The 21,217-nt window shown below is 33.1% G+C and overlaps 2 protein-coding genes across 3 annotated transcripts; one reads left to right on the forward strand and one right to left on the reverse strand.

The window, feature by feature from the left end:
* The first annotated feature begins 978 nt into the window (after positions 1-978).
* CAC2 (acetyl Co-enzyme a carboxylase biotin carboxylase subunit) lies at positions 979-11,264 on the forward strand. 2 transcript variants are annotated; one of them, XM_018127571.2, is made up of 17 exons: positions 979-1,116; positions 1,231-1,293; positions 1,591-1,916; positions 2,877-3,018; positions 3,956-4,054; positions 4,152-4,208; positions 4,892-4,963; positions 5,932-6,021; positions 7,036-7,095; positions 8,238-8,423; positions 8,519-8,611; positions 8,693-8,774; positions 9,149-9,255; positions 9,650-9,725; positions 10,110-10,156; positions 10,259-10,321; positions 11,007-11,264. In XM_018127571.2, the coding sequence occupies exons 2-17, from the start codon at positions 1,243-1,245 to the stop codon at positions 11,061-11,063; spliced, it is 1,608 nt and encodes a 535-aa protein (XP_017983060.2). In that variant the 5' UTR covers positions 979-1,116; positions 1,231-1,242; the 3' UTR covers positions 11,064-11,264. The 2 variants fall into 2 exon arrangements, with proteins under 2 accessions (XP_017983060.2, XP_088665667.1); XM_088809541.1 differs by lacking the exon at positions 979-1,116 and having other exon boundaries at positions 1,135-1,293.
* Positions 11,265-11,875: 611 nt separating this feature from the next.
* Positions 11,876-14,630, reverse strand: LOC18589497 (FCS-Like Zinc finger 14-like). Its single transcript, XM_007014494.3, has 2 exons — positions 13,876-14,630; positions 11,876-12,309 (listed from the first exon to the last, which is right to left on the reverse strand). The coding sequence occupies exons 1-2, from the start codon at positions 14,382-14,384 to the stop codon at positions 12,150-12,152; spliced, it is 669 nt and encodes a 222-aa protein (XP_007014556.1). The 5' UTR covers positions 14,385-14,630; the 3' UTR covers positions 11,876-12,149.
* Positions 14,631-21,217: the final 6,587 nt, after the last annotated feature.

Genomic DNA, 21,217 nt, shown 5'->3' on the forward strand with positions numbered 1-21,217 from the left:
ATAACCTATATTACTGGTAGATTAAGATAAACAGTTATTGAAAATAAGGTAATAGTATAATATAAAAATTCTATCAATATAAAATAATTACTAATTTTTAATAGTTTATATCTTTTAGATAAAATGAATAGCTAAATATTGTCAAATTCAATTGATTTGTTTATTCAATGATTACTACGTGCTATGTATATTGAGAAATGAGTAGACATTCTTAACTTTTTTATTTTGTTCAATAATTTAGATTGATATTTATTGAAATTTAAATATTCAGATATAAAAAAGATATGTAAATACTATAAATTCATGTTCATACAGAATAAGAGAATAGAAACAAAAAATATTAGTAAATTACAATTGATAAATATTAAATAAATCTATTCTCTAAACATTAAAAGTTAAAAATTATTGTTTTCAAGTATTTTTTAATAAAATAAATAAAAGTAAAAAAAAATCCTTTAAACATAAAAAATAACATAATTTTAATGTAAGATATAAAAAGAATTAATTCAATTAAGAATGATCGATGTCAACCAATTGATTCAATCAATTATTATATTTATATATATTATAGATATGTCAAATCTTTTGAATATTTCTTTCATTAATTAATTAGATATTTTCTTAATTAATTGGATATTCAGCACGGGTCCAACTCTAGTTCAACATATAAGTTTGAGACTTTGCTGTTTTAAAATTAAAAAAATTGTAGTTTAAAAGAAATGTAATTTCAATATAATTGGCAACGGCATGGCATAGAGGTAATTTTGGGCGTTCTTCTGGGTGATCGTTGGTCATCCGCGGTTTGCACTTGCCAGGTTGGGCAGTTGAGCAGCTAAACAGCCAGGAACAATTGGGTCCCACGCACTTGTGAGATGCAAACGTGGAATGAAGGTATTGGAAGAAAGGATCCAACCGCAGAGATAGGAACCGTAGGGAAAGGTCAAGCAGAGGGAGCTGAGCTGATTCCCCCAACCATTTAGGCGGAGCATTCAAGCCAACGCTTCCCTCGTTTCCATCGACATCTTCCTCCATATCTTTCTACGTCTCCATTCCCACAACTGTCACTCTCTCTCTTTTTCTCTCTACATTGTCTAATTCTTGTTCACATCAAGCTTGGTAACTTTCTTTCTTTCCTTCTTTAATTCTCAGCCTTACACTGGATCTAATTGCTTTTTGATGCTTGAAGATGTACCACTCTCAGTATTGCTGAAATGGGTATTTTTTTTATAGGCATTTTTTGCAATGGCAATGGATGCTTCAATGACGATGTGCAAATCTGTTAACTCACCTCCTGTAAGTCTCTCTGCTTTTTGGAATCGTCATTTTCTGTTTTTGAGCTCTTCGTTTTGTTCCTTCTGTTGGATGCTCCAATGGGTCTTAGGACACATATCAACTCGATAGCCTTTCTTCTCGTGTATGGTTTTGGTTATTGGGACTACTTCAGATTACTTGATAAGCCCAAAGTTCTAATCCTTTTTAGTTTCCTAGAATGAATTCTGTCAAAGCTCCAAGCTTTCACGTATTGTTAAGTAACGCTGCGTGTTGCTATTACTATCATGTATAGCTAATATTATTGTTTTTTAATTGAAGGGCTTATTCTTGGGGAGAAGTAGAGGTATTAGGAGTTCCCAGTGTAGCTTTATGGTGGGAAGCAGGATCAACTTTCCTAGGCAGAAAGCTCAGGCAACCCAAGTTAGATGTAAATCTAATAAGCTTGGAGGAGCTCTTGGTGCTACATGCCGTGCTGAGAAAATTCTGGTGGCAAATAGAGGAGAAATAGCTGTTCGTGTAATCCGTACAGCTCATGAGATGGGAATACCCTGTGTTGCTGTCTACTCAACAATAGATAAGGATGCACTCCATGTGAAGTTGGCTGATGAATCAGTTTGCATAGGCGAAGCACCAAGTAGTCAGTCGTAAGCAGCCATATCTTCATCCCCTATGGTTTTCTTGATCAGCTTTTATCATAATTGTCTTAGCCTTTTCCAGAGAAAATTATTATGAAGTTTTGTCTTGTTACTTCCTACCTATGCCAGTTGATCCTCGTTTAATTTCTTTTGTTGTCAAATTTAGTGATCCTTAATGTGGAGATTTTAAGAGAAGGGAAAGGAACGAGGAATAAATTAATTATCAAGATGAAAATCTGAATTAATTGAATCTGTTGGATAAGTTGAACAAACGCTAAAATATGAAAAAGTACTGACATTCATATCAAAATTCAACTGGAAATGTATTTGCATGCAGCACGTGAATGGATTTCTAAATGTTCTCATTGTTTTGGCTGTTCTCCTGTCACCTCTGTCTCAAGTCGAAGACTTACTGAGGTCTATTCATGTATACTAATAGCAATTCTCTTCTTCCCAGGAAAATAGGAACTATAGTGTTTATATTTTAAATCATTTCCAAATTTTAAGAGTCTTCTTTAGCTAACAAAATTTTGTATTTGGCTTAAAAGTGCAAATCCAGTTGAGTTTTAGAACTCTTGTAAAGTTTAGAGCGTTTCCTCACTTCTTTTAAGCATTGGAAGCTTAATTTTGTTTGGAATTTAATTGAAGATAAGATGAGATGCAAGAAGACCAGTTATACAAATGCATGAAGTGTATTTGTCTGTCTTTGCTTGAAGAATTTAAGTTTGTTACTTGTCATTAGATTTTATCCACTGGGCATAGGCGTATATCAAGCAATTATAACCTTTCTCTTTGTTCTTGTTTTTGATTCATATGTTTCTATGTAATCTTCTGCTTTTAAAATCTTTATCTTTGTTTTGCTAATCTGTATTATTCATATGTCAATGCCATCCTTCTGTGGTCCAGTTATGTGTTTATTCTGTCTTAGTACTGATAACGTAATTTGTACCTTCAATTGTCTTTGTTCAGGTATTTATTGATTCCAAATGTCTTATCTGCTGCAATTAGCCGTAACTGTACCATGCTTCATCCTGGATATGGTTTCCTTGCTGAGAATGCAGTGTTTGTAGAAATGTGCAGAGACCACCGAATCAACTTTATTGGGCCTAATGTAAGTACACTATTGTAAAGTCATGGAAGAAGAATTTTATTCTTAGAAACCTAGTTCTTTTTTTTTCCTTTTTTCCTAATTATTTGAATAAGTAATTTAGAATGGAGTTTTCCTGTTCAAAATTAATTAATGTGCATAATGTTGTCCATTTGGTATATAAAATATTGATATATAGGGTTGCAAACTGGTGCTTTCTATTGAGGCTGATGAACTTAGTTTTTGGTACTTAAATTTGATACCTTATGGTACTGTTAGCCATCTCCATATAAGGGGCTACCTGAACGTAAAAGTATTTTCAGATCTTTGAAATGGATCCTGAGCTTAAAAAGGCAAACATATATTTTAATCACTCCAAATTTCAGTTAGCTATCTCATGCAGTTCATAAAATCACTTATGAGAGGATACATCTCTTTGTTTGTTGTTGCCTGTTTTGCCATCAACTTTTACCCCTGAATGTTCACTTCTGGTGTTTCCATCTATAACCAGAATTCCAGCAGGGAGGAGTGATGTGTGGCAGGATTTTGTTACTGAGTTATTTTGCATTTATGTTAGTCTCTTCTCTAAGTTAGAGTTATTTGCTTCCAGGACTTAATTGAAATTGATTACTGCAAATATGAGATATCTGTTCGGTAAGCAGTTTACCTGACATGGTGAGCTGTGTATACTAATTCATGATGTCACAAATGATTTTGTCATTGAGACTTTGTTTATTGTGGCCAAAATCTGTTCCTTTTTCATTAAATCCTTTCTGTTAATGAACTATGCATTCAGAAATTTTCATCTGCATTGTGAATGGTGAAGTTTATGTATTTGATGAGTTTCAAAGTAAACACTGATGGTATTCTTTTAGCTCATTTGTCCAGCTTGGATACTTTTTGGTCTTAGCTCATCCTTATTCCCAATTAAAGGAATGAATTCTGGCTTTTGCTTTGGCAGCCTGACAGTATCCGTGTTATGGGTGACAAATCGACTGCTCGAGAAACAATGAAGAATGCAGGTGTTCCTACTGTTCCAGGAAGTGATGGATTGTTACAGGTATTGTATTTGGCCCATTGTTTGAAGTATGCAGACTCATACATAGTATTTAGATGTTCAGTTTGCAGTTCCTAGATTAACTTTCTGTTTATTATAGAGTACAGAGGAAGCAATCAAGCTTGCCCATGAGATTGGCTTTCCTGTGATGATCAAGGTGATTATTTTGCTCCCTAACAATCAATGGATGTTCTATGATCTGTATAACTTACTGGCTGATGAACATGGGAAATTTTGACGCTCCTGTTTCTAGCTATTCAACTTAAGTTTTCTTTAGAAATTTTTATTTTATTTTCAGTTAATTTTCTTTTGTATTAATTCAAGGATAAAGTGTTGAAAAAGGAACAAACGTAGTGCACATGCATACTGATTGGACAAGCAACCTAAAAGCCAAAAATTACTACAGACTTGTTCATGGGAAGAATCAACATCCTTGTAAATCAGAGTCAGGAAAAACAATGGAGAATCGTTAATATTTTTTATTAAAATAAAAGCTTTTGTTTTTGACAGGCCTATCCAAGTATAGAGTTTGTAAACCAAACTTTTGCTCTGGCTGTAATTTCTCTAAAATCATTGCAAAATCTAAACTGTTATTGATTACATTTTGAACATTATTAGGCATTCATTTTATTGTGGCAAGACATTTTAGAAGTTCAATTGTGTTTCTTTGTTAAGAGATGCAGCAAAACTCTCGTATTCTTTTGCTAGCACCACAGTTAAAATGCATCATGATATACGATTTTAAATGTCAAGAGAGTACTATTGTTTGTAAAATTGCATTGAAATCTGTCTTTGCTGACAAACGTTTTTGTAATTAATTTTTTTTTTTATGCACTCAAGGCCACAGCTGGTGGTGGAGGGCGTGGAATGCGTCTTGCTAAAGAGCCTGATGAGTTTGTGAAGTTACTGCAGGTATTGCTTCAAATATGATTTGCTTCATCGATTTTAGTTGACAAGATATCACATTTTTGAAGTTTTTAGTTTTGGGTCATTTATTTAATCATAATTCGATTGCCATTGGCTTATGACTGTTCTTTTTACTAACAGTGAAGAACTAATGTAATTATGGAATAGATCCTTAACCTTATTTGATTTTTAAATGATGGGCATAGGTTAGGAACAGTATTTGTTGAGAAAGAACAAAAAAGTAGCACATCCATTCTCTAATTTTTTGCAACCCTTTTCTATTGGCTTAATCTCCTAGTTAAATTAGTTCTAACCAATAGATGACATTATTTGCAACCTTACAAGGAAGCAAATCTAAAAGCTAAAGGGAAGACAAAAAGGTAAAGAGAAAAGAACTTAACTCACTCTGTTGCTATCTCTATCTTTGCGATCATTATTGCCCATTTGTGTATTTATGATTTAATTCTGTCCTCCTGTCCCATAATAATTTGAACCAAAGGTCCACTGGCTGCTTGCTTTGCAGCATGAAGCAGTCTGTTACAGTTATGGTAACAGGAACTTGCTATTTTAGTAGCATGAAGAAAACCTTGGTAACTTTTATTATTGATTTTTTGCATCTATAGTACTTAATTGAAGTCAATCAATTGGGAGAAGGACCTGCAGCATTGTTCCTACCATATTTCTTGTAGGTTTCTTTTACTAGCTTGAATTCACCATTGTTTTCTCAGGAATGTTTCTTTGATCTTAGACAATTTCTTTCATTGTTTTTTGGCATTTCCCATATTTTCTTGATGAATATTTTATATTACATTTGACATAATCTTTTTCAAGTTTTATTTTTTACATATACTCTAACTTGGTAGTTAGATCTCATGGAATAATATAAATTATTGTTGTCCAAAATGATTGGAGTGTGCATCATCTAAGTGAAGTCTATCTGTGCTCAGTTTTGATTTAGCTTTTTAATTTTACAGCAAGCCAAAAGTGAAGCTGCAGCTGCATTCGGGAATGATGGAGTTTATTTGGAGAAGTACATTCAAAATCCAAGGCATATTGAGTTCCAGGTAATTACTCTATGCATGTATAGGTTCTTTCCCCGTCACGGACTTGAATCACTATTAAGAATGTAATCTGGAGAGCATTATAGTGTGGTGCTCCTTTATAGATAGAATATTTTCTTGGTAATCGCTGAACAAATGGACCAATGTAATGGGAATAATTATTTGACTTGAATTGCCACTGCTTCAAGTCAATTTGATTCTAGATATAATTAATTGCTACTCCATTTGGATCTTGGAAAGAATGAGAAATGAAAGAGAAAGTTATTAAATTACTCCAAGGTTGTATTCCTTGAGCATTTTTGTGTTTTTTAGTTTCTTTTTTTTTGTTTTGGGATTAAGGAAGTTATATACTTTAAAAGTAGAAATGAGCGACATTATTTTGGAGTCATACATGTTATAAATATAAAGGAGAGGCACCATTGGTACATTGAAGCATAAAGGAGGTGCTTTCATTTGCACTAAAATAACACAACTTATAAAGTAGTAACTGTTTCAAATTGGTGATATCTAAAGGTTAGAATTAGAATTTTTAAGGGTTTTAGGGTCTTCCTTTATGTAGATAAAGGTTGTAGATTATTGTGTAAGACTGTTACGATTGATTGTCTGTAAAAGGAAGAAAAAAAATGCTTTTCAAGTCTTTTGAGGGCCTGGATTTGCATGATTTGGCACCCCAAAGAGGATTTACCTTAGTGTACTGTTTGGTCATTGTACCTTAGTGTAAGTTTTAAGACAAGACCCAAATCACATTCAAGTTGTGCAAGTGAAATTTAAGGGGTTGGTCAAGACTAAAACTATTCTAATTTGAGTGAAAGCAGCAAGTAATTTGTAACATCAAGCACGCAAGGAGATTGCGTTATATTTTCCCCAGCTTTCATTTATGGTTTCCATCTGTTGGGAGAGTCATGGCATGCAGTGCTGAGTGACCTATGGTTAACATTTTTTGCATGTACTCTGTTATAGATTATAGACTACATGCAAACATTTAATTTTCTTATGCTATGTGGTTTGATTTTGCAGGTTCTCGCGGATAAATATGGTAATGTTGTTCACTTTGGTGAGCGCGACTGCAGCATCCAGGTACTGATACCATGTTTTAGTCCTCTCTAACTTTGCTGGTTCTTCTTTATCAAACCAATTCATAAAGAAATCACTTTTAAACATAAATGGAAAAGAGCTACTCAATCTGAAGGCTGAAGTTCTATGGAAAGGAAAAACATTTGAAGCGACTCATTCAGCTTTTTAGGAGTGTTATTTTTATTGCAAATGGGTGCAAAGTAAAATGCTTTTTCACTTTTGAGGTTATGTAGAAACTGTTAAAACCTACATACACTTTATGGGTTCATGCTGGAGGTCCAATTTTATGCTAATCATCTCACTTACAACTTATTAGGGGAGCTCTGAAATTAAATTATGTCTTACAATTTGAATAGCAGTTAACAACCAAGAAAATCCTTTTTCCCTTCTAAAAGTGCAAAGCAAAAAGTTCATTTAGATAAGAAATTGAAAAAATTTCTTGAAGTTTAAATATTAAAAATGTAACATTCAGGAATAACAAAAAGTATGAATTTATTATTTTATGAAACAACTATTGTTTAAATTGATGTTTCACTTTAATTTTTGCTCATTTCTAAAAAATATTGTCTTATATTTTACCATTTCTTTTTACTTTATAGCAACTTTTTGGAAAGAAAAACTAAGTAGCCAAAGTCACAATTATATGGACCCTAAATAACCAATCTGGACTCAAAGGAAAACTTTACTGCTAGAAACTCTTAGCTAATCTAAACTTGAACAAAATTAACCCTTGGGTGATAGCTTGGAAAATTACAATTCTGCCCTTCTAGAAGAAAATCGTAAATTGCTAGTACCAAATTATAAACATGAAAACAATTAAGTTTAATTTTCCATGGCTACATCAATTCTGATTCTCAAACAGATCTGATCACCATTTCTTGTTGGTATTGATGGCATCATAGTAATGATAATTGGCTCCAATATTGCATCTCTCTCTTAAATGGTGCAAGTATATGCTTACAAAGGCAAGCAGGCTGGTGGCTATTCTCAAATCTTCGCTGCAGCATGAGGATGTGCTAAATATTAACCTAAATTTTGGCAGCACGATATGTTCTGTTGTTTTTCTTTCTTTCCCCTTAACTCTTAATTGAAAGAATAACTAACTTACTGATACACAATGATGTTGAATGTGACTTACTATTCAGAGACGTAATCAAAAACTTCTAGAAGAGGCTCCTTCTCCAGCATTGACACCAGAGCTGCGGAAGGCAATGGGTGATGCAGCAGTTGCTGCAGCAGCATCTATTGGGTACATTGGTGTAGGAACTGTTGAATTCCTTTTGGATGAAAGAGGTTCCTTCTACTTCATGGAAATGAACACTAGAATCCAGGTTGAATAAGGATTTTTGAACTCTAATTCTTGTTTTACTTATTAGGGCATTAAAAGGAGTACTGCTAAATGTGTATTTTCATCGATCAAACTCAGGTCGAGCATCCTGTAACTGAAATGATTTCCTCTGCTGACTTGATTGAAGAACAAATTCGTGTAGCTATGGGAGAAAAACTTCACTACAAACAGGTATTGAAATGCTATGTTTCAGCTAATAATTTTGGAGCAGAAAACGCAATTATTCAATTGCTCATAAAGTATGATTTGCAGGAAGATATCGTGCTCAGAGGGCATTCAATTGAATGTCGTATCAATGCTGAAGATGCATTTAAAGGGTTCAGACCTGGACCAGGTATGCTTATAGGGTGTTGTTTTATGTTTATGTGCAAACTATCATTGCAATAGGTTCATTTTTAATACTTACCAGCATCAGCGCTTTGCTTGTATTTGAAAATTTTCCATTATTCTTCTGTACCGGAATCATCCAAGCTTGCATACTCTCTTTTTGCCAACATTGTTAGGTATAAGCTTTATCTTATATTAACATTATAGGGTATGTTTCTTTACCTGTATTCTGTTTAATTTTGAAGTTTATACTCATAATTCCTTCCTCAATTTCCAACCCTTGGATAAGGTTTTCAAATAACCAAGAGAATAGGAAGGAATGGAAGGACTTCTTCTACTTGTTTGTTACTGTAAACACCTCCTGTGCTTTCTGAATGACAGGAAGAATAACATCATACTTGCCATCTGGAGGCCCATTTGTGAGAATGGATAGCCATGTTTATTCTGATTATGTAGTTCCTCCGAGCTATGATTCACTACTCGGAAAGGTTTGTAATATTTTTCTTATACTATTCATGTTTATGGCATGTAAGATTATGTATGTATGAGCAGTTTGATGCAAATCGTTGAAGGTCCAAGAAAGTTAATTTGGGAAGAGAAGAGAATACTCAAACTTTATTTTCAGATAAATTGTCTTACGTCAAGGTGCATATAGTAAATTGCATTATGTTTTTAACTTTGCCAAGGTTACTCTGAACATAGTAAAACATATATCTAAGTGTCATGGAGAACAGCTTAATGTTTTGATTCATGTTTGCAAGGTGCAGCACAAAGTGTAATTATTTTGTGCCAGTACTTTAAAGTTGCCATGCTTACAGGTCTGCTTCTCTAAAATGAAAATTTTAGCTTGAACATTGTTCTTCTGACTGTACTCTGTTGTAGCTTATTGTATGGGCTCCTACAAGGGAAAAAGCAATTGAGCGCATGAAAAGGGCTCTTGATGACACTGTAATTACAGGTACTAGTTATTGACCTAGAGTTTACTGTTTGGATTTTGTTTGGTGTGCTGTACTATTTTCTTTCCTTTGCTTTTCTATATTTTCTTAGTCAATTATTATAAACATGCACATAGTAAGGTTGCATGGGACTATGCACCATTTCATTGTTTGTATGGGAGAAGAAACCTTTTATTAGAAAAAGCAACTCTCTACATATATCGAATGATTAGCTACCATTGACCATTGTCCTTATGGCTCCTGTTGGTTCAGCTGGTTCTACATGTATGTAATTGAAGATGCTTCTACCAGAAGGAGTTGCTTCATTTTCTTTTGTTCAGTCTAATTTTGTTATCAACGAAACTCTATCCCTCAAGTAATCTCCTTGATAATGCTTTTTGTTTCAGGGGTTCCTACAACCATTGAATACCATAAACTCATCCTTGATATTGAGGTTGGTGGTGCTATCTTGTGAATGTGGGATATGTATATCTAGTTGGAGAATATTATGCTTTTAGGTTCAAAAGTGTGCAATCTAACATGCAACGCTTTACAGGACTTCAGAAATGGAAAGGTTGACACTGCTTTCATTCCTAAACATGAAGAAGAGTTAGCAGCGGTAAGAAGTTGTTTCATTTTATCAAGAATGCAGTTTGTACTTTATGTCAAATTTTAATACCAGTGGGTTGGTAGTTAGGAGGCTGAACAGACAGGTGATATTGGCTAAAATTTAAGGTCTCTGACTCTTTTCAGATTGTTGGGCTATCTAGTTGCATTCTTCAATCATCTTGGTCTATATAGTCCTGGACTTTCATAATAGCATCCTTCATAAGTTTCAAGAAAGCACTCGTTAATAACTTCTTAAAGAAAAAGGAAATTTCTTTGATTTAATTTTTTTAAACAACATAGGTTTGAGGATAATACTTCAACGATAGCCCTAAACTAGGCTTCACTTTTTCCTCTTTTACTACTTGCTTTGGTTTATCACTTCCCGGTTTAGCAAAAGTAGTTGCAAAATGCAAATTCATTTTTGGTGGAACATAAACAAATAGGTAAAGTTAACACCAATTCAAGCATATTGATTATACATAGAACAAAACCATACTTTTGTTTGCACTGTTTCAGTTCTCGGGGAGAATATGGAGATTGGTATGTCTGTACTACTGTAAAATGTTTTTTCATGATCATTATTTTGTAACATAAAAGTTAAATTGGTTTACTCTTGCTAGCAATTCTGTGATAAATATTTTATGATTCTTGAATTATTAATGATTCAAGATAACCTTATTCTTTGTTGCCTACAGCCCCAGAAAATGGTACTAGCAACCCCGACCAAAGAATTGACTAGTGCAACCGCTTAGAAGGGTTAGTATTCTGCACATTTTTTTATTTGGTTTAAGCCGTCGAGCTGTCAACTTGGCATTCATTCAACGGCCTTTTTTTCGTTGAACAGACTGCATTTAGTTTGAACTTCTGTAATGTTGCTATTGCTAGTGCGTTCCATATGAGAACTTGTATGAAATTTTGACAATCATCAGGGTTTCTTTCATTCCACAGTCGAATTGAATTGTTTGCATAATGATGTAGAATTTTGGTATGCTTATTGCCCTCAAACTCTTAGAAATGGCTATAGTTTGAAATGAGTTTTCTTTGTTTGATTCTGGTGGTATGGTAAGCCATTCATTCAGCCAAGAAACTATACTAATGCAATGTATTTCGCCAGACATTCCATTCATTCATGAAAGTTGAAAATTTTTAAGAGGTTGAGTTTTCTCAACAAAGAGAAGAAAAAAAGAAGTAAACTGTACTCATATGCTTGGCTCAATGGTATTTACCTGAGGGATTCTCCTTTCACTCTTTTGCCAAATATATAGAAAATTAAGGGTAAATCATGAATATCCTATGTTGTTAGTTTTCCGTACTTTGGAAGTGTTGACCAATTTAGTGGAAGGTAAGACCCAAATGGGTATTAAACCTATACAGTTATTAACAACAATTTCCAGATTATTAAGATGAGATACAATAGTTGCATCATCATCTATCAATACTTTTCCAATAGTTCCTTCTTTGGGTGAATGTCATTTTCTATTAAAGAGAAACATACTTGCCATGCATTATTATTACATAGGTAACCTGATTGAATTGAAGTTGGGTAATTGAAATGCAAATTAGGTAATAATTAATATAGTGATCACTGCTGAGATTGAAGATAATAGAAAACATATTTTGGGGGTTTTCTAAATTTCTGAATGCCAAAAGGAAAGAAATCTCATATGCCTCTGAAGGAAGAATTCTTGCAATCAGAGATGCTTCAAGGTGCCGCTCATAGCTCATACAAACAAACTATTGGTTTTTTCATTCAGACATCCTGTCCAATGAACGCTGTTTCCTCCCCTTTCTTATTTATATATATATATATATATATGGGTATTTGATTAAACTGTCTATTATGCGGCGGCAACCCCAGCGAAGAACACCTGCGGCCCAGAACAAGGAGACACAGAGCAGTCGAGTTGCTTCCTGGCTTCACGCCCGCATATTTCTTTGTGATCATCACTTGTTATTTGTTTGTCACGGCACTCCGCACTGCAATATGCTCTTTCCCCTCTGCAAAAAGGTCCATTTGATTTATCATTCAAGATTCTTTCTGCTATGCAAGAATATGCCATTATACCAAGAAAAGGAAATCTTGTCTTGAGGTTGAAATTTCAAGGCAAGGTCCCTATGAAAATCAACACCACATGCATAAGCAATCCTTTAGATATTTCACTACTCCAATAATATCTCAAACGATTGGAGAAATCATAGCCACTGAATTTAGGGAAAACACGACCCAATACAGAGCACTGACTAGTTATCCACCCAATTCAGACGCTACCTACCCCCAGACTCTGTAACCCTCACTACACATACAAAACAAGAGCTATGTTCCTTCAACTCTTCATTTTCCATTATGTATCTGTGTTCAACACATATCCAACGGAAATGAGTATGAAGATTAGAAACTACCCATGTCAGACACAAACTCATATCCGATACTCACCCTCAAGTCCGAGTAACATAACAAAAAAGAGGAAAGAACCTCGAGGTTTTAATCTAGAGGATATGACAAACCTTACTGAAATTGAAGGGACAAAAATATACTACATTTTTAAAACTAACTGCAAAAGACATTACATATCCAAAATAGGGACCAAATGCAGTTCAAAACACTCTAAGACAGGTCCTGGTTATAAACTTCAAATTCCACAACATTAATTGAGATAACTTTTCAATCAACACCTTTTCTTCGTACAAGCAAATGGTGATGATGTTGATTGTATTATGAATCCTTAACTTTCAACATCATATAATCGACATTAAGAAAATCGAGTGTGTTTTGAGTAAGGTACCCAGGTCTAGAACAATATGGCTTACAACTTAATAAGCAGCTTATAGCATACTGATTGGGTTACTTGTAAACCGAACAGTTTATAAAACTATCAGAACCAACACAATTGTGAGACTAAATGCAATTTATTTACTGTTGTAAGCTGAACATGCAGCATTCATATTTGTTCTGATTGTTCATTAAGCTGTACAGATGTAACAGAATCATATTAACACTTGGAGCAATGCATTTGCATATAGGCTACATATCTGGTAAAATATAGGCAGCCTAATATTTTAAGTTGAGATAAAGCCTCAGACAGGATTCTATTGAGTTGAGGCTAGAATCTACCTGCCCTTACAAGTATAGGTAGACAGCTATCAGGCAAAGGCCAGTAATCATAGTTCTCCTATCCATCATTGCATTTCCAACCAAATCATACAAAACCTTTGAATCCAAAACACATAACTTACATACCTTTCAAAAGACAAGAATCAATTGTAATTTGTAATTCTTTTCAAGGAACTATAGCTAACTACTTGACCAAGAGATCCATTTCTACTCAGGAGTGGGACAAATAATGAATGGACCTGCTAACCTTGCAAAATTCCTAAAAGTCTACCCATTAACTAAAGAAAAAAGCATATATAGAATCATGACCAAGTAATCATCAGATCATCAATATCCATCAATTCACTGTAAATCAGCATCACTTCAAAATAAGAGCAGAACCCATATTCAAAAACATCATCAAGAATTAAAATACACATACTTAAAACAATTAAAGAAAGAAACAAAAATACCTGTACATGAAAATGTCCAAACCATGAAGTTCCCTCTTGCAAAGATGACAAGAACTCAAAAAGTCATCACTCCAAATCTCCCTCTTGACTCGACCAACATCACTTTTATTAGGCGAAGAAGAAGAGGCAGTGAAAACACTGGAATTCTTCTTGTCATCACCAAAGTAAACATGTTTCTTGATCAAATTATCGCCAAAATGAGAAATTACACAAGTGTAATTCTCAGATAATTCATCCAAACTCTCCGAATTACCGCCACCTCTGAAGTTGGCTGCTGCTTTAGCAGATGAAACTATTGGTATGGGGGTGGATCTTGGCGATCGAGCAAAGCAAATAGCTTCCTGGGTATTGCTGGAATCAGTCATAGCGGCTACTATGCCTAGCCCAACCACTCCGTCTTGGAAGTTCCTTGGGGATTTTGTTGGGTTTGGACTGGAAAATGACTCCGATAGAGTGGTGAACAGCTTCAGATTGATTGTGGGTCTCGTTTTCCCACCAAAATTCTCCATTTTCTAGGAAAAATGACGAACGGGGTACCCCTCAGACTCTTGCAATTCGATCAAGAAAGCTGAGAATTTAATTGGAAGGATTCGTTGGGCTCTCAATTTCCGAGCATCTTCTTTCAACAAGAGGTCCCGACTATTTCCAGGAGAACAAAAGGAGATGGGGATTAAAGCAGAAGGAAAAAACTGAAAAGAGCGAATGAGAAGCAAGCAAGTAAAGAGATTCCTTTTTTCAGAGAGAAAGAGAAGAGAAAGAGAGGAAGGGGGAAGAAGAGACCACAGCTTTGTTTCTTTATTGTTTCATTCAGCTTTTCCCTGCACTTCCTCTTTCCCCCTTTCTCTCTCTCTCTCTCTCGTTTGTACAGCCAACGAAGAATGTATAAACACTCTGCTCTGGTCTAATAACTAACTACTTCCACGTGTCCCAATCCCACACCCCGATTTTTAATAATTAAAATAATTCGATTTGTAATTAAATATTTTTCTACAAAATTAAAATAATTCAAAATCTCAAACTTAATTGCTTTTACCTAAACCAACCCCACATCACATTTGATTGATATACTTTTTACTTAAATTCTCTCAAACATGGCACCATGCATTCCATTCCAATATATAGACTATGTTCATATCAAATATTCTCACAATAGCTTAATGGAAAATGCTAAAATACACATCACAAAAATTGGCAATAATTATATTAAAACATTATTAAATTTATTTTTTATGGATATCAAATTTTTAACATGTATGAGGGATTCAAATAGTTTATTTTTTTTATTTGCTGTTTGTTACAACAAAAAACAAAATAGTTTTTTTTTTATTATTTGGAAAATGGGAGATTCAAATCTTACTCTTTAAGAAAGAGATCATGTATTAACTACTAAACTAAATGTATGCAAAAACATAGTAGTTTAAACTTAACAATTTGTAAATTGCTTTTGAAATAATTATTTCTTGTTTTTGTTTCTTTTACAACTCATATAACAGCCTCAACCTTCATATAACTTTGATTATTCTATTTGTAGAATTTTTATTTTCTTCCACGAAATTTAAGAAAAAATTTTTGACCTTATTTTATAATTTAATTTTTTTTATAATTTTGATGTTCCATGACTTTTTAATATCAAAGAGTATAAACAAATAATGAAAAATTGATTTTTTTAAAATATATTAAAAAGAGTATTAAGTGTTTAATAAATTCCAATTGTCTTGCACACTGCTATACCAAAACTTCGAAAGATAGTAGATATTGCTAGAGAAATTTTGTTAATATTATTTTTGTTAATTAAATAACATAAAATTCAAAATTAAAGTTCCTTGTAATTTGTTGCCTTTTACAATTTCTTTTTTACTTCTAAAAGAAAACTGAAAATTAAGAAAACATAAAAATTTACAGTTTTCTAACGTGAAAATTTATAATATTATATATATATATATATATATATATATATAAAAGTAAGGATGTATGTAATTTAAAAAAAAAACAAAAAATGAAGTTATTGTCTTAATGATTATATTTTAAATTATCATTTTATATTAATATTTCTTTTTATCCAAAATTAGCTAAAATCACACAAAAAAGTTATATTTGAAGGTAATATTGTTAGATTTTCTCGTATAATTAAAGTGTGGACTTACATTATATATTTTATATTTTGTTAAAACAAATTTGAGTTAATTTGGTTTGAATAATGAGATAATAGTAAAGTTTATAAAATAATCTAATAAATTAGACTAAGCTCCAATATTTTATATGAATTTAATGGTGTAAATCTATGTAAAAAATCTTAAATCTTATTATGAGTAGGAATAGAGATTCACTATATAAGGGAAAAACTAAGTTCATTCTCTTGTCTAGTACATATATTGAGTTTCTCACTTAAAGAGTTGTAGAAAAGTAGACAAAGATAATATTGTAGTGATTTCCGATAACCATTTTGGTGATTATATTATTTTCGTTGTTAAAATCATGAATAAACTATCTTTATGCATTCTAAATACCACTCATGATAAATCTTAGGGGTAAATTACCCTACCTTTTAGATTGCATTTGGTATGTTGCTGAGAATGTGATTGTTGAGTATATGATTGCTGAGAATATGACTTTATAGCGTTTGGTATAACATGGAAAAGTGATGATTATAGGAAATGTGATTGTTGAAAAGATTACATTGTAGTATTTGATTTATAAGCACTTTATTGGTAATGTAATGTAAATTGACAAAATTACTTTTTTTATAAAAATATATAAGTTGAATAAATTTATAATTTTTAATATAAAATTTTAACTTTTCAACTTTAAGCAATTAAAATAACAAATAATAACATTAAAAAATAACACAATATTTTTATATTAATTATTAAAATATTAAAATGTGTAAAATTACTAAATATTTATTTTTCTCTTAAACTTATAAAAATTAAAAATAATAATGCTTACAATTATGACATGAATAATAAAAAATATTATGCAAAGAAGAATATGTTGGACCTCAAAACTCAATTTTTTACCTATTTGCATGAGTTTGAATGTCAAACATTGTTTTTTAACGTTCACATAAGACTATCTATGGATAGATCAATATTGTCTATCGATAAAAGCAATTAGATGCACCATCTATCGATAGATGGTTCAATATCTATTGATAAATGGTAAATTCTATTGATAGATCAAACTATCTATCAATAGATGATGAATGGGGAAAAATATATAACCTACACGAAAAATCTATCGATAGATAACAATATCTATCGATAGATAAAGACTTTTGGCCATATGATGGAACGACATCTATCGATAGATTAGAAAATCTATTGATAGATGTATTATTTTAAGTGTTTCCCTTTTAATTTTTGGCATTGAAAACACACATTTTTCTCAATCATTTCTAAATTTTCCCAAAAATTCAATTTGGGGTTTCATAAAACCCTAAGGTCTTAATCTCTCAGATCTTGGATTCCCTTACGTTTTGAGAGAAATTGTCTCAATTAAATCATTTTCCTCATCCTCCTTGACATTTCTACCATATTGTTTTTGACCAAAACACCCCAAGCCTTCAAATTTCATAAATTTCGAAAATCAATCACAAACCTAAACGCACAAAAATGACTACTAACTGGGGTTCAGGCGGCTCTACTGGTGTCGAGACATCTTCAGCATCAAACGGGAGTTCGTTTTTGCGAAAATTTCACTCATCCATTGCACACTTAAAAATTCAATGACAATTTTGCCGAACGAAAGGTAATGCCCGAGTGTATAATTGACTTTGATTATTTAAAGTCCACTGATTTCCCATATCTTGCAAACTTTGAATGTTTAGGGTGGACACATTACTTACAATTGAATAGGAAATACTATGAGAATTGAGTTTAGATCTTTTACTTCAATGCAACACAAAAATATGCTGAGTCGAAACCAGGTGACCTAGTGAACCATGACGATAAGTTTGTCACTCACGAGATAGGACAACGAATCCTTGTTGCTCATGCCTTGATAGAATGAGTCATTCACCTTACGTCCTTCCAAGAAGATCTCCACTATGTCTTTGATAATGGTAACCTTCGATCAATGTTTATCTATCCTCCGCCAAATGACAAAGGCAATTCTAGTTACACAAAGCTATCTTTCTTTGATCGAGTCTTGCATTTCATCATCACTCACACTATTCATCCTCACAGCTCTAACTACTCCACTATCACCCAAGAGGACCTTTGGTTCTTATTTCACATCAAATACAACTGTCGTATTGACGTTGGTAAATTCATCATGGATGACATGCTCCACACCATTCAAGGGGGCATCAAAAACCTTTTTTACGGCATGTTGATCAATGAGATCATAAACTACTTCAAAGTTGACACCTGTTGTGATCTACCAAAAAACCATGCTTTATTCAATTTTATCGATGAGCATAGTATTAAAAAGCTAGGTTTTGAGTTAAAAAACAACACTTGGGTGAAGAAAAGGTTAATTAATAATTCAGTATTCAATGACAAGAGGAATGAGGGTGAGCCAAGTACATATCCTAATGGCCTATCTAGTGCTCAACTTAGTGCACCTATGTCCACCACATTCAATGTTAGGCAAGCCTTCACTAGACTCATCTCATTTGTGGAAACAATGGACTCTAGGTTGACTGCTCGTATGATTGTGATAGAGGCATAAAATCATGAGATGTTGCAGCGCCAAAACAACTTAGAGGATTAGTTTTACCCTCAATTTCCACCACCATCGTGTGTTCTCACTAAAGTCATCTGTTCTACTCAGTTTTTGGACTATTCAATTCAATGGCTACATGTGCATCAAAATTTGGATGTATTTACATATTTTTTATATGAATCTTCAACTACATGTTTGTTGTTTCTATGTTTTTGGATGTATTTACATGATGCTTCAAACTGTTGGCTGTATACGTGGATGTTGCTTTAGATATATTTACATGGTTCATGCTTTACTACTCTTCAATTGCTAGTTGTAGGGTTTATTTTTCTATTGCTCTGGAAAGTTGTTGCTTGTAATGGGCTTGTTTAATGTGAGTAAGTTTCTTGGATGGAGGCTTTCTGGTTTTGTTGTGAATTCATTATTAATGGTCTTAAGATTGATCTGGGACAAAGACTAAATGTTCATTGCTAAATTTGGATGAATGATGATTGTGCCTCTTTGTTTGCTGCTACACAAGATCAATCCCCTGAAATCTAAAAACAAAATGGGATGTAGAGATTTTGTTTTTTAACTTATGGTTTTGGTTATAGTCATGTACAGGGCTTTTTTTGGCTAGTTTTCGATCATTGTAAAAGGATGGTTTAATGAGAATGGAAGGGTGGCTCCTTTGTTTTGTTTTTGTTTTGATCTAGGATGGGAATTGTTTTTAAGGACTTTTGTAGGAAATTGGAAGAATATTCTCAGCTATCTATGAGACTATATTGTCCAATTCTTAATTTGTGTTCTTTCGATATTGTTATTCTTTTAGACAATGGAAAACTTTATTCCCTTTGTTTTATGAAAGCAAGTTCATAATTTTCAAAACAAAAAAAAAAACTACTCTTCAATTTATCTCGTTGCTATTGCTTTGCGATTCAATTTATCACTTCACTTTATTCTAATTCAAGTTAAACTTTTGTTTGTGAAATCAGGGGGACAATTAGTTAAATTTGTATTTGTAAAGTGATGATCAAATACAAATTTGTATTATCACTTTACAAACAGGCAAAGTAATGCAAGGGGTGTTAGATTTAAGACATAAAAACAAATTTTTAAATGAAATCTTTGGGAGAACTAAGTTCTTTGAATTGAAAACAAGCAACAAGGCTCTTCAAATTTTAAAACTAATTTCAATCTATTGATAGATGTTCTTCATCTATTGATAAATAAAGAACATCTATCGATGGATTCTATTTCTCAACACAAGACCTTTAAAACCATGAAGATCTATCAATAGATGTCAAGAATCTATCAATAGTTTGTCACTCAGGAACAATTGAAAATGACTTTGAGTTGTAACTATCAATAGATGCGCATCAGACCAATTAATTCATCTATCGATAGACGCCCAGCATCTACCAATAGTTTGTCACTCAGGAACAATTGAAAGTTACCCTAAGTTGTATCCATTGATAGGTGCCCTGCATCTATCGATAGATAGACATACGAGAAAATAGTAGCAAATTCATCTATCGATAGATGCTCGGCATCTATCGATAGTTGTCATCTAGGAACTGTTGGTCCCTATAATATGTGCTGTAGGGGGGTGAATAGCACAATTTGGCTTTTAACAAGATTGGAAACTAATTTTCAGAACTTCTAAAAACAAAAACAGAGTATAAAATGCATAGCAATTTAGAGTGGTTTGGTCCAAGACCTACATCCATTACCTTGATTATCCAACCAAGGATTTTCTCACAAACTCACTAACAACCAATGAAATTCACAAGCTTCCACCAAGCTTTTACAATGGCTTTTACTAGGCTCAGCCATAACCTTTTACACTAGTTTTTCACGGGCTCAACTAAAACCCCAAAGTGGTTTTCCAAGGCTCAACCACAACCTACAACAATCAAGCTATCCCAAGCTTGAATAACCCCTTAGAGTGACTTCCTTACTCTAAGAATACAAGATAAGTAGTAAAAGAAGGTACCTATGATCACTGGTGATCTGAGTGGTACAAGATTGAGTGCTAAATACAAATGTAAAGAATAGGCGTTTAAGTGCAAACAAGTCCAGTGAAGCTTTCCTGGTTTTTCTACTTTCTATAGCTTAAATCTCATTCAAGGCTTCTAAAAAACTTATTTCTAATTGTTGGAAGACCCTTTTATACTTGGAGATGCAACTCCGATGGCAGTTTGGCAGTTTATATCCGTTGAAAATAGTTGAGGATGAGTTCTAGTCGTTAATCTGTCTTGTAGTGCTTTGGTTCAAATTGCAAACAGAGAGCTCTTAGTCGACTAACTTGGTTGACTAAGTTGGTTCTGTTTCTGGTTTCCAGATTTTGGCAGAGAGCATTTAGTCAACTGACTTGGTTGACTAAATTGATTCTGTTTCTCAAACTCTTCAGCTTGCCATTTCTCCAATTTGAAATTTGGTCAACCAATGTTCTTCCTTGTTTCACTAATAAGCTTCCTCCTTGTTATTCAGTTACATCTTGTTGATTTTATCCCTCTTTTTCTTTCAAAAATACTCTTTGAAGAGTTAATAAATTAATTTCATATATTAATTTTCTGCATACTCAAGTAAAGGTATTAGACACAAATAAATGGGAATGTTTTATTATCATAAAAAACTAATGGAGCCAACAATCTCCCCCTTTTTGATGATGACAAAACACTCCTTGATTAACAGC

This window comes from Theobroma cacao, chromosome 9, assembly GCF_053813885.1.
Source record: "Theobroma cacao isolate CCN51 chromosome 9, ASM5381388v1, whole genome shotgun sequence".
NCBI classification, from domain to species: domain Eukaryota; kingdom Viridiplantae; phylum Streptophyta; class Magnoliopsida; order Malvales; family Malvaceae; genus Theobroma; species Theobroma cacao.

Coding starts and splice junctions, on each gene's coding strand:
- LOC18589497 (XM_007014494.3), bottom strand. CDS start 14,384: ATGGAGAATTTTGGTGGGAAAACGAGACCCACAATCAATCTGAAGCTG. Junction 12,310..13,875: donor TTGGACATTTTCATGTACAG/GTATTTTTGTTT, acceptor ACCTTTTTGCAG/AGGGGAAAGAGCATATTGCA.
- CAC2 (XM_018127571.2), top strand. CDS start 1,243: ATGGCAATGGATGCTTCAATGACGATGTGCAAATCTGTTAACTCACCT. Junction 4,055..4,151: donor GAAGTGATGGATTGTTACAG/GTATTGTATTTG, acceptor TGTTTATTATAG/AGTACAGAGGAAGCAATCAA. Junction 10,322..11,006: donor ATGAAGAAGAGTTAGCAGCG/GTAAGAAGTTGT, acceptor TGTTGCCTACAG/CCCCAGAAAATGGTACTAGC.